Source organism: Quercus robur, chromosome 4 (genome assembly GCF_932294415.1).
Source record: "Quercus robur chromosome 4, dhQueRobu3.1, whole genome shotgun sequence".
Taxonomy (NCBI): Eukaryota; Viridiplantae; Streptophyta; class Magnoliopsida; order Fagales; family Fagaceae; genus Quercus; species Quercus robur.
Genome location: NC_065537.1, coordinates 40,101,433 through 40,114,425, shown reverse-complemented (window position 1 = coordinate 40,114,425; position 12,993 = coordinate 40,101,433). Strand labels below are relative to the sequence as shown.

At 32.1% G+C, this 12,993-nt stretch overlaps 1 protein-coding gene across 1 annotated transcript; it reads left to right on the top strand.

Moving 5' to 3' along the window:
- The first annotated feature begins 912 nt into the window (after nucleotides 1-912).
- LOC126721681 (disease resistance protein RUN1) lies at nucleotides 913-12,724 on the top strand. Its single transcript, XM_050424736.1, has 7 exons — nucleotides 913-1,067; nucleotides 1,152-1,700; nucleotides 6,968-8,060; nucleotides 9,044-9,373; nucleotides 9,671-10,372; nucleotides 11,156-11,712; nucleotides 12,464-12,724. The coding sequence occupies exons 2-6, from the start codon at nucleotides 1,192-1,194 to the stop codon at nucleotides 11,666-11,668; spliced, it is 3,147 nt and encodes a 1,048-aa protein (XP_050280693.1). The 5' UTR covers nucleotides 913-1,067; nucleotides 1,152-1,191; the 3' UTR covers nucleotides 11,669-11,712; nucleotides 12,464-12,724.
- Nucleotides 12,725-12,993: the final 269 nt, after the last annotated feature.

Here is a 12,993-nt window from a genome sequence, read left to right as displayed (position 1 = left end):
ATGAAATTGGCCAGTGTGACACTGAATTGACCCATTTCAAAGTAAAACCAAACTCACAACGTAGATTTTGAAGGGAAAAAAGAAAAAAAACAACTAAGCTTCTTAAGCCAGATTTAACACGAAGGCACAAAACAAAGTCATAGAATTGACTAATCACTAGGTGAAGGTTAAAAAAAAATTAAAATTAAAATATCGCCAAAAGTGATCGCTAATCACGTGAAGTAGCTAAAGATTGAAAGTTTCCTATCTATGAATCTTGGTAATAATAAAACAAAAGATCAACTTGATGGAGTTGCAAAGCTTTTTAGTTGCGAATGCTTAAAGAGACTTAATTATATAAAATATAATTAAAAAATAACATAAATATATTGACATCATAAAAAAAATCAAATACATAAAATTTATAATTTCCTTTCATTAAAATGAATATTCAACTCAACTTTAATTTTTATAGTTGCAAAATTTTTGTTGTGTGCATAGTATTATTTTATTAAAAATAATTTTTTTAAATACTTTAAATTTTATTGTGTCCATAGCATTATTTTAATAAAAATTTAACTCCACTCGAATTTTTTATTGTGTGTCTTTAACACTATTTTTGTTGTTATTTAACTTATGGTCATTGTAATTGTGTTTTATTTTTTAAATTTATGGTAGACCAAAAAAAAAAAAAAAATTAAATCAAAAAAATTATATATAAATTCAATGCAATTGGTTTCCTACGATATATATTTCAGTGTACATGTATTCAATAATTTTGTAATCAGTGCTTACGCACGATCACGAAAATTCAATAATTTTATGGTCGGCTTGCTAGGACACGTTTCCTTGCTGGCCACTTGCGTACAAGTCTGCTTTAGAATAATAATTGTTAATTTGACCAAGAACAGAGGATTTAATGCCTACTCTCTTCCATCCCCTCTTCTCATCTCTCTCTCTCTCTCTCTCTCACATAGGAACTCTCAAGAGGGTTTCAAGCTTTATAGTCACTGCTACAATTCCATTTCACAAATATGAAAGTTCTCATTTTCACAAGCATTAGTGGAGCAGGAGGAGTTCTATAAAAGGTTTGAATTCTCTTTTTTGCTTCACCCCGTCAAATAGTTTTATTCTTCTCTAATTTATTTTCTTCATATATTTTATTTCTTCAGTCTTAATTGTACGGAGTTCAAGATTCATCAGTATATTTCAATGGCTTTAATGAGCACTCCAGGAGGCAATTCGGCATTAGCTTCTTCTTTAACACCTCGATGGAAGTACGATGTCTTCCTTAGTTTTAGAGGTGAAGATACTCGTAATGGTTTTACAGACCATTTATATGATGCTTTGCAACGTAAGGGTCTTTTCACTTTTAGGGATGAAGAAAAACTTGATAAAGGAAAATCTATTTCCCTAAATCTCTTGAAAGCAATAGAAGAATCGAGATTTGCTATCATCGTTCTCTCAAAAAACTATGCATCTTCCACGTGGTGCTTGGATGAACTTGCACATATTGTTAGATGCATGAAAGAAAAAGGATTGATAATTCTACCGGTATTTTACCATGTAAATCCATCTTATGTACGAAAACAGACCGGAATTTTTGCACAAACCTTTGATGAATACAAAAAACGTTTCAAGGAAAGCATGGAGAAGTTGGAAACATGGAGAGATGCTTTGACAGAAGTTGCCAATCTCTCTGGTTGGCATTTACAAGACAGGTAATTTTTGTGACAAATATATTTCTTTTGATATTTAAAGGACAATCTTCTTTCATATATCATAAAGTATATAAATAGCAATTAGAATTTAGCATGACATGCATGACTAAAATATAACAACATATACTTGTTAATTTTTTTTTTTGTATTTTACTAGAAAGTAGAAGTAGTTTGTGACCATTGCTTTTAGGACTTGAGGAAAGCTCCTTTGCAATAGTTAAAAAGGATCTTGATTCAAGAACATGATCTTCTATGAAAATTAAAATGATTAGGATTGTTATTATATTCGTCATATTTTTTTGCGTAAATTACAGTCACCCTTTGTGGTTTGGTCATTTCACAACTTAGTTCACAAAATTTCAATTATTATATTTATGCCTCTGAATTTTGGATTAAATTGAAACTATGTTAGGATTCTGTCCAACTCAATAGTGTTTGTATTTTCTGGACAAAATTATCTCTCGATTTCATTTCACTTCTTCCTCTTCCTCCAAAATCTAGTTCGAAAAAGAAAAAGAGAACCAACATTCCCTCATCAGCAAAAATTTAATGAATATGCTGTAAAATTAATTGGAGGAGTTTCTAAAACTTTCTAAATTTTACTATGAATCCGCTGTGAAATTAATGGAAACGGCCAAAGGTGCTCTCCATGTCAATTTGGCAGTATAAAAAACGCACAAACCAAAGAAAAAATAGCAACAAACACAAAGTAGAAAATTAAAAGTTGCATATGTGCAACCCAATCAAATCCTTGAGAATTAAGAACGACCTAAATAAAATTCTTAATAATCAAAGGAAACCAAAATTAAAAATTGCATCACACCCAAACCAGTCAAGCCGGTTTTAGATCCAATTGGTGAGTCCCAAACCAAACAAAATCAATCCAAAATCAAAATCACAACAAATAATTAAAGAACTGAACCCATAACCATATCCGTGACAACAAACCCAACCCCAAACCTGGATTCAAACCCCAAGGCTAGGCCAAACAAGTTATTGGTCTACTGTAAAACATGAATGAGGATGACAAAAGATTTACTAGTTGATTCAACTAGTACTTACAAAACTTAAGAATTTAAGGCAGTTGAGCTAACTTTGTTTGCTAAATTGTGAATGGCCAAACCGAAGGGTAGATTGTCATTACATTTTTTTTTTTTTTTTCACTTCTTTTGGCAAGATAAATTTACCCACAGAGCTCCTTTCCCTCTTCCTTGTATGAGTGTGTTTGTTTCTCAAAAAAAAAAAAGAAGAAGTTTACCCATGGAGTTTTCAGGTCAAAGTCTACCTATAAAAATGGTCGACTAAAAAATTAATTATATGATGAAGAGGTAATCAATTATTAAAGTCACACAATGTTTTAATTTTATGGACAACCATTCAACAATTTCCCTAGCTTGTCCATTTAGAAGATAAGTCAATTGAAGTTCAATTTTGGAGACATTTATAACACTTTTTATAACTCATAACTCAATATGATGCTTTAAGGGTCCAAAATTACCTTCAGCCAAATTATATATTGGATTAAGTTCATAGTGGGCATGTAAATTGTTTTTAGAAAGATTTACCATATGTTTGGATGGAGGGAGAAAAAGTGAGAGTAGAGCAGAAGATAACTACAATGAACTAAATTTTAGTATATTCTAATCACCTTCCCCTCTATTCCACTCTCCTCTCCCTCCATTCAATTTTGGCTCAATCATTGTTTTGAGTTCCAATGAATCCTTAAAAGGCTAAAAGTGCATTTTAATCATCTTATTCACAAATCAAATTTTTACATAATTTTGTTCAGTGAAAAAAATGCTTACATAATTTTGAAGAAATAGAGCTTGTAGGTTTTTATAATTGATATTAGTCCACCAAAATAGAAATTCAAAAATGACACTACGAAAAAAAAAGGTATATATATTTTGAAGCCCTTTTTTTTTTTTTTTTTTTTTTTTTTTTTTTCAGTGATAAATCATGTATATTAATTTGGGCCTCAACTCGAGAGGTAAAAGCTTTTATATATTTTGTGGCGGGCAGAGGAATGGATTCAACAAAAATGAAAATGTTGTACACTAGTTACTATGCGCTCACACAATTAATTTTTAGAGATGGGATGTAAGGCCAACCTTTAAGTACCCGTTCCAATAAAAAGTGATATTCAGAGATGTATGTATAGTATTCAAATGAGAATAGCTTTGAAAAAGCTAAGCATTAATCCTCGGGTTTGGTCCGAGGAGGTTGTTACAGTTTGATGTCCTCTCTCTCTCTCTCTCTCTCTCTCTCTCCTTTTATCTGGAGGCTTCTTAGCTTTATATATCTTAGCAAAGATGCACCTAGATCTTACACTTGGAAGGTCATGATCATACTTCCCTGATACTTGTCCCATTAGACCTTGCTAGAAGGTTTTTACATCAAAGTATTAGCTGTGAAAACACTATTCAAGGTCATTTCTCCATTAATGCGGCCAGCTAAGTGGTTGCACGGTATTTAATGCGGAGGGGATGGCCACTCTGTCCTTCCTTTTTCTTCTATTCCATGCTTAACTCCAAATTACCCTTCTCTCCTCTCGGACTTAGACATGCTCCCTTTGACTCCGTCCCTTGACCTTTTGAGGTTAGGCATGTGTCCTCGGCATCTTCGCCAATTATGGTTGCTCAGTCTAAGTACAAATTACATGGCTAACTTCCGTGGATAACCCAACTACAGTGTTCGAGGTTTACTCCCCTATATGAGCTTTATCAACCCTCTGCATCCTCGTTCCCCCCCCCCCCCCCCCCCACCCAACACACACACACACACACACACACACACACACACACACACACACACATATAGATATATATATATATATATATATGCTAAATAGCTGGTAAAGGCTTATATTTGTGTTGGCACAAAGGCTTAACTTTTATAATTGTATTTAGCGTGTTCAACTTAAATATTCCAACAAAGTTTCTCTCAACAATCAAGCACAAAATGAAACTCACTTTATAAAAAAAAAAAAAAAAAAAAAATCATTTTTTGTCAATCAAGTAATTGGTTGATGGCACTTGCTCTTCCATCCTGGAATCTTTGTGGCTACTAGCATTCCCCGCTTTTCTCCCTCTTTTGTTGCTTTTAATTATGTATGTATTTTTTTAAAAATCATTCTACAATGGGGAACATGTCATGGCAAGAATGACAATTGTAAGTAAATAGTGGGTTAATCTCACATTGGAAAATGAGTGTGAGTTAAAGATGTTTAAAGCTTGTGCTGTGTATCCAAGAGTTAGGCCTTTTAGGATATACACTACTGTAAGTTTCTTTAAAAAACCTTCTCCCCTCTCCCCGTGTGTATGTTTGTTAAAAAAAAAAAATACTTAGTATTCTAAAAAAAAAAAAAAAGTTAATGTCCCACACTATACGTGGATGTTTGGTAATTTCATTTGAAATTTCTTAAGACTCATGTATAATACTTATTTTAATATATCGTATTTATGATGTTTCTCATAATATTACTGAATGCTTTGATGCTTAATTTTCTTAATTTATATTTTATAATTTTTCCTTATCCTAGAAGTAGTTTCCGACTATTGACTGAGTTTTTTTTTTTTTTTGGCTAATCTATATATATGAGATTGGAATTTTATAGTTATTAGAAATTTCTAGGAGTCTATACCATATTATAAATTTTACATTTAAAATAATAAAATAACATCTAGATAAAAAGTAGAGTTTAGTTCTAAAACTGAACACTTCTTCAACCCCTTCATTCTCAACACCAAATCCTAAGACCCCAATCTCAAAAACTTTTTTCCTAATCTAAATGAAACAAAATTATTTGTGTACCAACATAAGGAGAACATAACCAAACAAAGAAAAATTGGCTGGAAATACTTTCATTTATCTATATTTAATTGCCTCTAATAGGGCCTTTATATCCTTTAAAAAAACAAACAACAAACAAAATGCTAAAATTCAAGAAAAGTATAAGCTAAAATTGGGAGAACTGATCTTGTATTATTAATTTAATACATGAGCTTTATCTTTATATAGAGAAGTAGAGCACACTAATTAACTTACCATCGTATATCAAAACCATAACAACAAATTAAATAATTTGAAACTAATCCTTACAAATTCCAACAACTATAATTAACAACACTAAGAAAAGTAATAGAAAAAGATACAGGTGGATAAGTATTATACGTGAAATATACATGGGAAAGAACATAAAAATTATGCGAAGAGCTTCTTAATTGTAGCTTTGATGGAGAGAACTAACAATATGACTGTAGTTTGTACACCATTTGCACATTATTCTTGAATAGCTGCAACTAAACTTGAGGTTGCAACTAAAGTTGAGATAATCTTGATTCACAACAAAGAAAACTCCAAAATAATCATTGTCTTTTACTTTGTTAGTCAAGGCTCATACCAATACCACACTAAATAGTAGTCCAAAATTACAAAGAAACCAATAAATTATGAAGGCTAAAATAGAATAAAAAACCACCTAACCTATGGCATGAAGATAAAAGGCTATGGATAGATGTATATAAAGTAGAACAAGTGCGTGAGTTGAAAATGGTGAGTAGAAATACGAAAAGTTTTGTGCTTTGTGAGAGAGTGGAAAGTCTTGAAACAATGAACCCAAGAAAATAAAGAGATCTTATCTTTTAAATTTTAATTAGTCTTTATTTCTAATGTGGCACTTGAGAAATATCCTAATACAACGAATCTAAGAAAATAAAGAGTTCTTATCTTTTAAATTTTAATTATTTTTTATCTCTAATATGGCACTTGAGTAAAGAATTTATGTAAAAAAATTTCTTGTCAAATAAAGCGTCACATGGCAGAACCTCATGCTAGTAGAGACCTCATGTGGGAGAGCATAAGGTTCTGCTAGTATGAGATCTCTGCTTTTATATATACATATTGATTGATTGATTGATTAACAAAATTTGATGGATCTATTTCAACAAAATATAACAAAAACTATAGCCCTAAATATCTCTATTTGAAATATGTAACTGATATAATTTACCTTTCATATATGGGATATTATATCAATATAGCTTGAGTAAAAAAATTCAGGTGTTTGCCAAAAACTTTGTAACTTAATCGGTTGGCATTTTCTAGTGTGTCGATGATATCTAGGGTTGGAATTCCCCTTTCTCGTTGTAACTATCAAACTTTTTTTTTTTAAAAAGGAGTATTTTTGCCTAATATTTTTATTCTTCCCATGGGTATTTATTACTGATTTGGACCATCACGTAATTATTGTTTTATCTTTTTTGCAGGCATGAGTCAGAATTTATCCAACATATTGTACAAGTGATATTACAAAAATCGAGCTCTAGTTTCTCAAGCTTTACCAACGACTTGGTAGGAATAGATTCTTCAGTGGAAGAATTCATCACTTCAAATTTAGATCTTGGGAATAATGTTTGCATGACAGGGATTTGTGGTATGGGGGGGCTGGGAAAGACAACTCTTGCTAGAGTTGTTTATGATAAGTTTGGTAATAGTTTTGAAGGTTCAAGTTTTATTGCAAATGTTAGAGAAGATTCTGAAAAATATGGGTTGTGTCGATTACAACAACAACTTCTTGTAGACATTTTAGAGGAAAGAAATATAGATATAAGGAATGTATATCAAGGAGTTGACATGATCAAGAATAGGCTACGTCATAAAAAAATCCTACTTGTTCTAGATGATGTCAACCAACTTGACCAATTAGAAAAATTGTCTGGAGAGTATGGCTGGTTTGGATTGGGGAGTTGGATCATCATAACAACTAGAGATGAACATTTGTTGGTCCAACATGGAGTGCATAAAATATATAAGCTTGATGCATTAAATAGTGATGTTGCTCTAAAACTTTTTTGTTTGAAAGCCTTCAAAAAAGAGCAACCCAAAGAAGGATATATGCAACTCTCCCAAGAATTTATATACATTGCTAATGGTCTTCCATTAGCTCTTGTTACTTTGGGTTCCTTTTTGTTTGGAAGGACAATGGATGAATGGAAAAGTGCATTGGCAAGTGTTAAAAAAAATCCTAAAAGAGAAATATTTGATACGCTTAAAGTCAGCTACGATGGACTAGAGGAAATGTGGAAGGAAATATTCTTGGATATTGCATGTTTCTTTAGAGGGAAGACAAAAGATCGAGTAGTAGAGATATTAGAAAATTGTGGTCATGATGCAAGAATTGGTATGAGTATTCTCATGCATAAATCTCTCATAACCATAGAAAACAATAAATTATGTATGCATGATTTACTACAAGAAATGGGTAAAGAAATTGTCCGTCAAGAATCACGTGGAGAGCCTGGAAAGCGTAGCAGATTGTGGCTTCTTGAGGATTTGTTTCATGTATTGACTAAAAATACGGTAAGAATAGTGGCAAAGATAAAATTTTATTTTATTTTGAGGTAAAGTTAGTATTTTATTTTAGTCAGCAAGATTGATTAGGTACAATATCATACTTTCCGTCAATAAATTAGTTTTCAAAAAGAAAAAGAAAAAAAAGAAAAGATCCAATAGATAAGTGGTTACCTAAGTACTTAATTAATGGAATATAGAGTACCAAATTTCATTTAACATGCTAATATATTGTCGCTGGAACATTTCTTATATTTTTAAAACACAATGTAATTGTGTCATTATTCATAAATTTGAAGTCATCTTTCTTGATTTAATCAGCCAATCATTCATCTCTTGATTACTACCCAAAACAAAAGGCTACATTTTTTTTAATTGAAACTTCGTTCATGGGCTTTTTTTTTATTATATTTTTTTAATCACTTTAAAATAATTTTGTACTTTTTTTCCCTTGTTAGGGTTTCTCTCTCTCTCCCTCTTTCTCTCTCTTTTTTTTTTTTTTTTTTTGAAGAGAAACTTGAAAATTTTATTAAGAAGAAATGGCTATATCAGCCTGAAGCATGTAATAAAAAATGGATAGAACATCCTCCATCCGAACAGCACAATCGAAGACATTAAGAGAATGCCTAACTAGACTATTGGCAAGCAATGTTTTGAAAATCTTGTGTACCAAGCAATACTCTTTTACACTTGGAAACAACAATACTAGGGATACACCCATTTTTCTATCAAATTTCACAACATTTTCACTTGTTTGACTTTGAGTGATTGATTAAAAGTAATAGGTTCATGTACTAAGTAGAAAATGTCTATCACTTGTGTCACACAAATCAGCAAGTTGTAAAATTTGATGTATACCTAAATTCAGTATCTTGAAAATTGATGGTGTAGATATTTTCATCTCCTTAAGCATAGTATAAACTTGAATAATTCTAGTATTCTTATCTTTTGTTTTGCAAATAATTTACTGATTGTATGCCTTTTATTCTTAGGCAACAGAAGCAATTCAAGCCATAGTCATAAACCGTTACCAATGGGACAGAGGAGATTGGACCTTTGAACCCCCCTTTTATGAATGGGAAGTACCACACTGGAACATTGAAGTCGTTCCTGAAGCTTTTTCAAAGATGGGTAATCTTAGATTGCTTATAGTTGACAATATGTCTATATTGAATGGCCTCAATCATCTTCCAAATGACCTAAGATTTCTTGACTGGTTTGGCTATTCTTCAAAAGTTTTGCCGTCCAGTTTCCAACCAAAAGAGCTTGTTGAACTTAATTTACAGTTTAGCGAAATTAAATATCTTTGGGAAGGAGTGAAGGTAATTTTCTTCTTTTAACTGTCTTTTTATTATTTATTATTTTTTCATAAGTAGTGCAATAGACATAATGAATTTCACAACAATTAAGTTGACAAGTTTTTACTAGTTTTCGTATGAGCTTACTATTTACATCACTTTTTACCTACCAATAACAATTTACCACCTTGGCACTTCTCAAGACTTACTGCTTTTATTGAGGAATGGCTTCAATAATTTTCCTTAATTTAAAAAATTTATTTATCTTATCAAAGTAAATTATATGCTTAATACATTTTTTTTTTCTTTGGGGTTGAACAGTATTTAGACAAGTTAAAATGCATGGATCTCAGTTATTCAGCGAGGCTTGTTCATACACCTGACTTCAATGGGTTTCCAAGGCTAGAGAGACTAATTCTTAGTTGTTGCACTAATTTGGTTGACATCCACCCATCTATTGGACAACTCAAGAGGCTTGTTGACTTAGATCTGGAACACTGTAAATCTCTTACCAATCTTCCCAGCATATCTACTGAAATGGAGTCCCTTCAAATTCTTAATCTTTTTGGGTGTTACCAACTCAGGGAAATTCCAGAATTTAATGGAATTTTGAAAAGCCTATCAGAACTTTATTTGGGTGGGACTAGAATCAAAACACTACCCTCATCAATCGATTGTTTGACTGCCCTTACTTTATTAAATCTAAAAGACAGCGATCTCAATTGTCTTCCAAGTAATATGAATGGTTTGGCCTCTCTTGAAAAACTCGTCCTCACGGGATGCTTCCGTCTTTACGACCTGCCAGAGAGCATTTGGAAAATAGAGTGTTTGAAGGAACTTGAGTTGATTGGAACTTCCATTTGGAAACTTCCCTCAGCCAATGATGTCTGGAAAGATCGATTGAAAGAACAATTTGTGCGGAATATACCCTGGAAGTTTTGCCGAGAACCTCAATCGTCAGAACCTTCTTATGATGAGCTCAGCCGTAAAGCAGCATTTACAATATTGAACCGTTACCTACAGGTACTCAGTTTTCTCTCTCTTTCAAATGAATCAAGTATTAAAAGGTAAAGCTTTTTCATGTAATTATATTTCAAATACAAGCCGATTTCGAGTACATCACTGAACAATATATGTTCAAGCTTGACTTATTTTTTTGTTGAATAAGCTTGAACTTGTTAATGAGTTACTTGATGATTAACTTATTCTTTTCCTATGTATAGTAAAATCACGACTAAAATTTTTTATACCTTTAAAAATAGGGTTGTATTAACGGGCACTGTAAAGTGCTTGATAAGAAATTACTTTATATCACATCATTGTACTTTATGTTAGATTTTTGACTAATTTTATAAGTGGTAGAGTCAGTAAAGCTAACTTTTTTTTTTTTTTTTGGTTTCACTTGTTACTTTGGTCATATTTTCAGCCGCTTTATTAATTTATACAAATTTTTTATTAAGTGAACCCACAATAAATAATCCTTAGCGAGCTTAACATTTCCTTTAAAAATATATGAATTTTTACTACTAGTATACAGTTTATATTATCATTTAATATCATATGGACTTATTTAAAAATTTATATAATCCAATTTCAAGTACACATTAGTATGTTTGAGCTTGACTCATTCAATAGTTAAGTCTAAACTAGGATTTGAACTTGACTTGTTTGCTAAACAAACGAACATAACAAGCATTTTTCCAGACCCATCTCAAGCTGTTCTTAAACAACCCGCTTCATATACAGTACTACTCAAATTGTTAAATGGTGTATCTTTTTTATTTTCATTTTTTTTTTTGGGTACAGGGACTCCTTCGTGGAAAAACTGAATTTCAGACAATTATTCCCGGATATGGAATTCCGGAGTGGATAACTTATACATTTCGGGGGGATTCAATAAGAATAGCGCTGCGTCCAAATTGGTGTAATAGTAAATGGATGGGATTCATTCTCTCTGCTCATATCTATTTAATTGAGGAAAGATTTGGTCTTGGAGTTCGTGTGAAAGCCCTTGGTGACATACCACACGGTCAATATGCCTCTAAAACTTTCTTTAGAATAACAGCCTCGCGGCAGATCGCTCACTACAATTGTCTATTGTATTTGTGTCGTGATGATTGGTTTGCTGCTGTTCCAAATGCTGATCAATGCAGTCTGATTGAGGTTGTATTTGAGAACTATGGCTCAATAAGGGAAGTGATGCATTGTGGGGTTGGTTTGGTATACGAGCAAGATGTGGAAGAGTTTAACCAAACAATTGCACAAACTGGGGAGTCACCAAGTCACTACGGGTTGAATGGTGTCGAGATCCTTGAGTAGCTGTAACGACACTGAGCCTAAATGCATTTAAGAGCTTTTCTGTGGTAATGATCATCTCAAAAATCCTTCTTGTTACATGTCTAATCATTTTTATTTATTTATTATTTATTTTCCTTTCTAGCTGTTCAGCTGGTTTTGTGGCTAGCAAATAAGTCCACTTATTTTTCTGTTTATGCATAACCAGTCCCAATCATTTTATACTTTCTATGTCCCTGAAAATTAACCTTAGATTCCCCTGCATGAGTTCTTTTTTTTGCTGAATCCCTTGCATGAGCTCACTGCCAATTTTCTAAGCCTCTACATTATCATCATTGTTATAATTATGGTTACATAATTAAAGTCACCATTTCCTAACTGCTTAACTTTTGTGAGAATCAGTAATTTATCAATCATCTATTACCACAAGCTTAATAACTGGTAAAACCTTATTAGGCAAGTTGCGAATATGATCTAGAAAAGAAATACATTCTCAAGCTTCACTGCTCTAAGGATTTTGCTAAGTTAGATGCATGGTTCAGTCCTAGTTTGGCATCCTATATGTAAGTGTCTGAGGTTTTTGCTATTTTTATATCCACCTTGTGCGGGCTAATGCAAGAAAATTTTGCCAAATAATTTTTTACACATTAAAACTACGAACTGCATAGCAACTCCTTCTCTAGCATGTTTTTATATACTTCAAAGCCATGACTTCTAGAACAGGCATGAACAAACTCCAATTACACTGATTATTAATGAGTGAACTTTTTATTTTTCTTTTATAGTACCATATTAAGTCAAGTTTTCACATCTATGCAGGTTATGACAATTGACATGTCTGCAGAAGATGACACTCATGCATAATTTGTTTATACTTTGACTGGTTACTAAACAGGGAAGATTTCCATAGGGTGAATTTCAAATCAGGCTACTGCTATTTGAAGTTCATAAGCATTTCTGTCAGTCTGACTATGTATTGGATTTTTTTTTTTTTTCTTAAGAAAAAATTCTGGTATGTTGTATTGAATTCATATTTGGTTTCAGTTATCATAATTTGAAAATGTAATTGAGTGACAAATCCTTCCATCTTGTTTCATAATGACAGTATAGCCAAGATCTTTTCTTTTATTTCATATACAAGGGGCTCTAGTCCTTATCAGATTTGCATTATATGGTTTCAGTTATAATGATTTTCTTACAATGAACTTCAATTGAGGCTACTGTTATTGGACAGCCTATATGCTGTACATTCAAGTAACTTCCTCATATTTCTCTCATGTAGTGTATTTGAGTTGATGTCTATGAGAGCATGAGTTGGTATTTTTGAGAAGTTAGACTATTACTTTTTA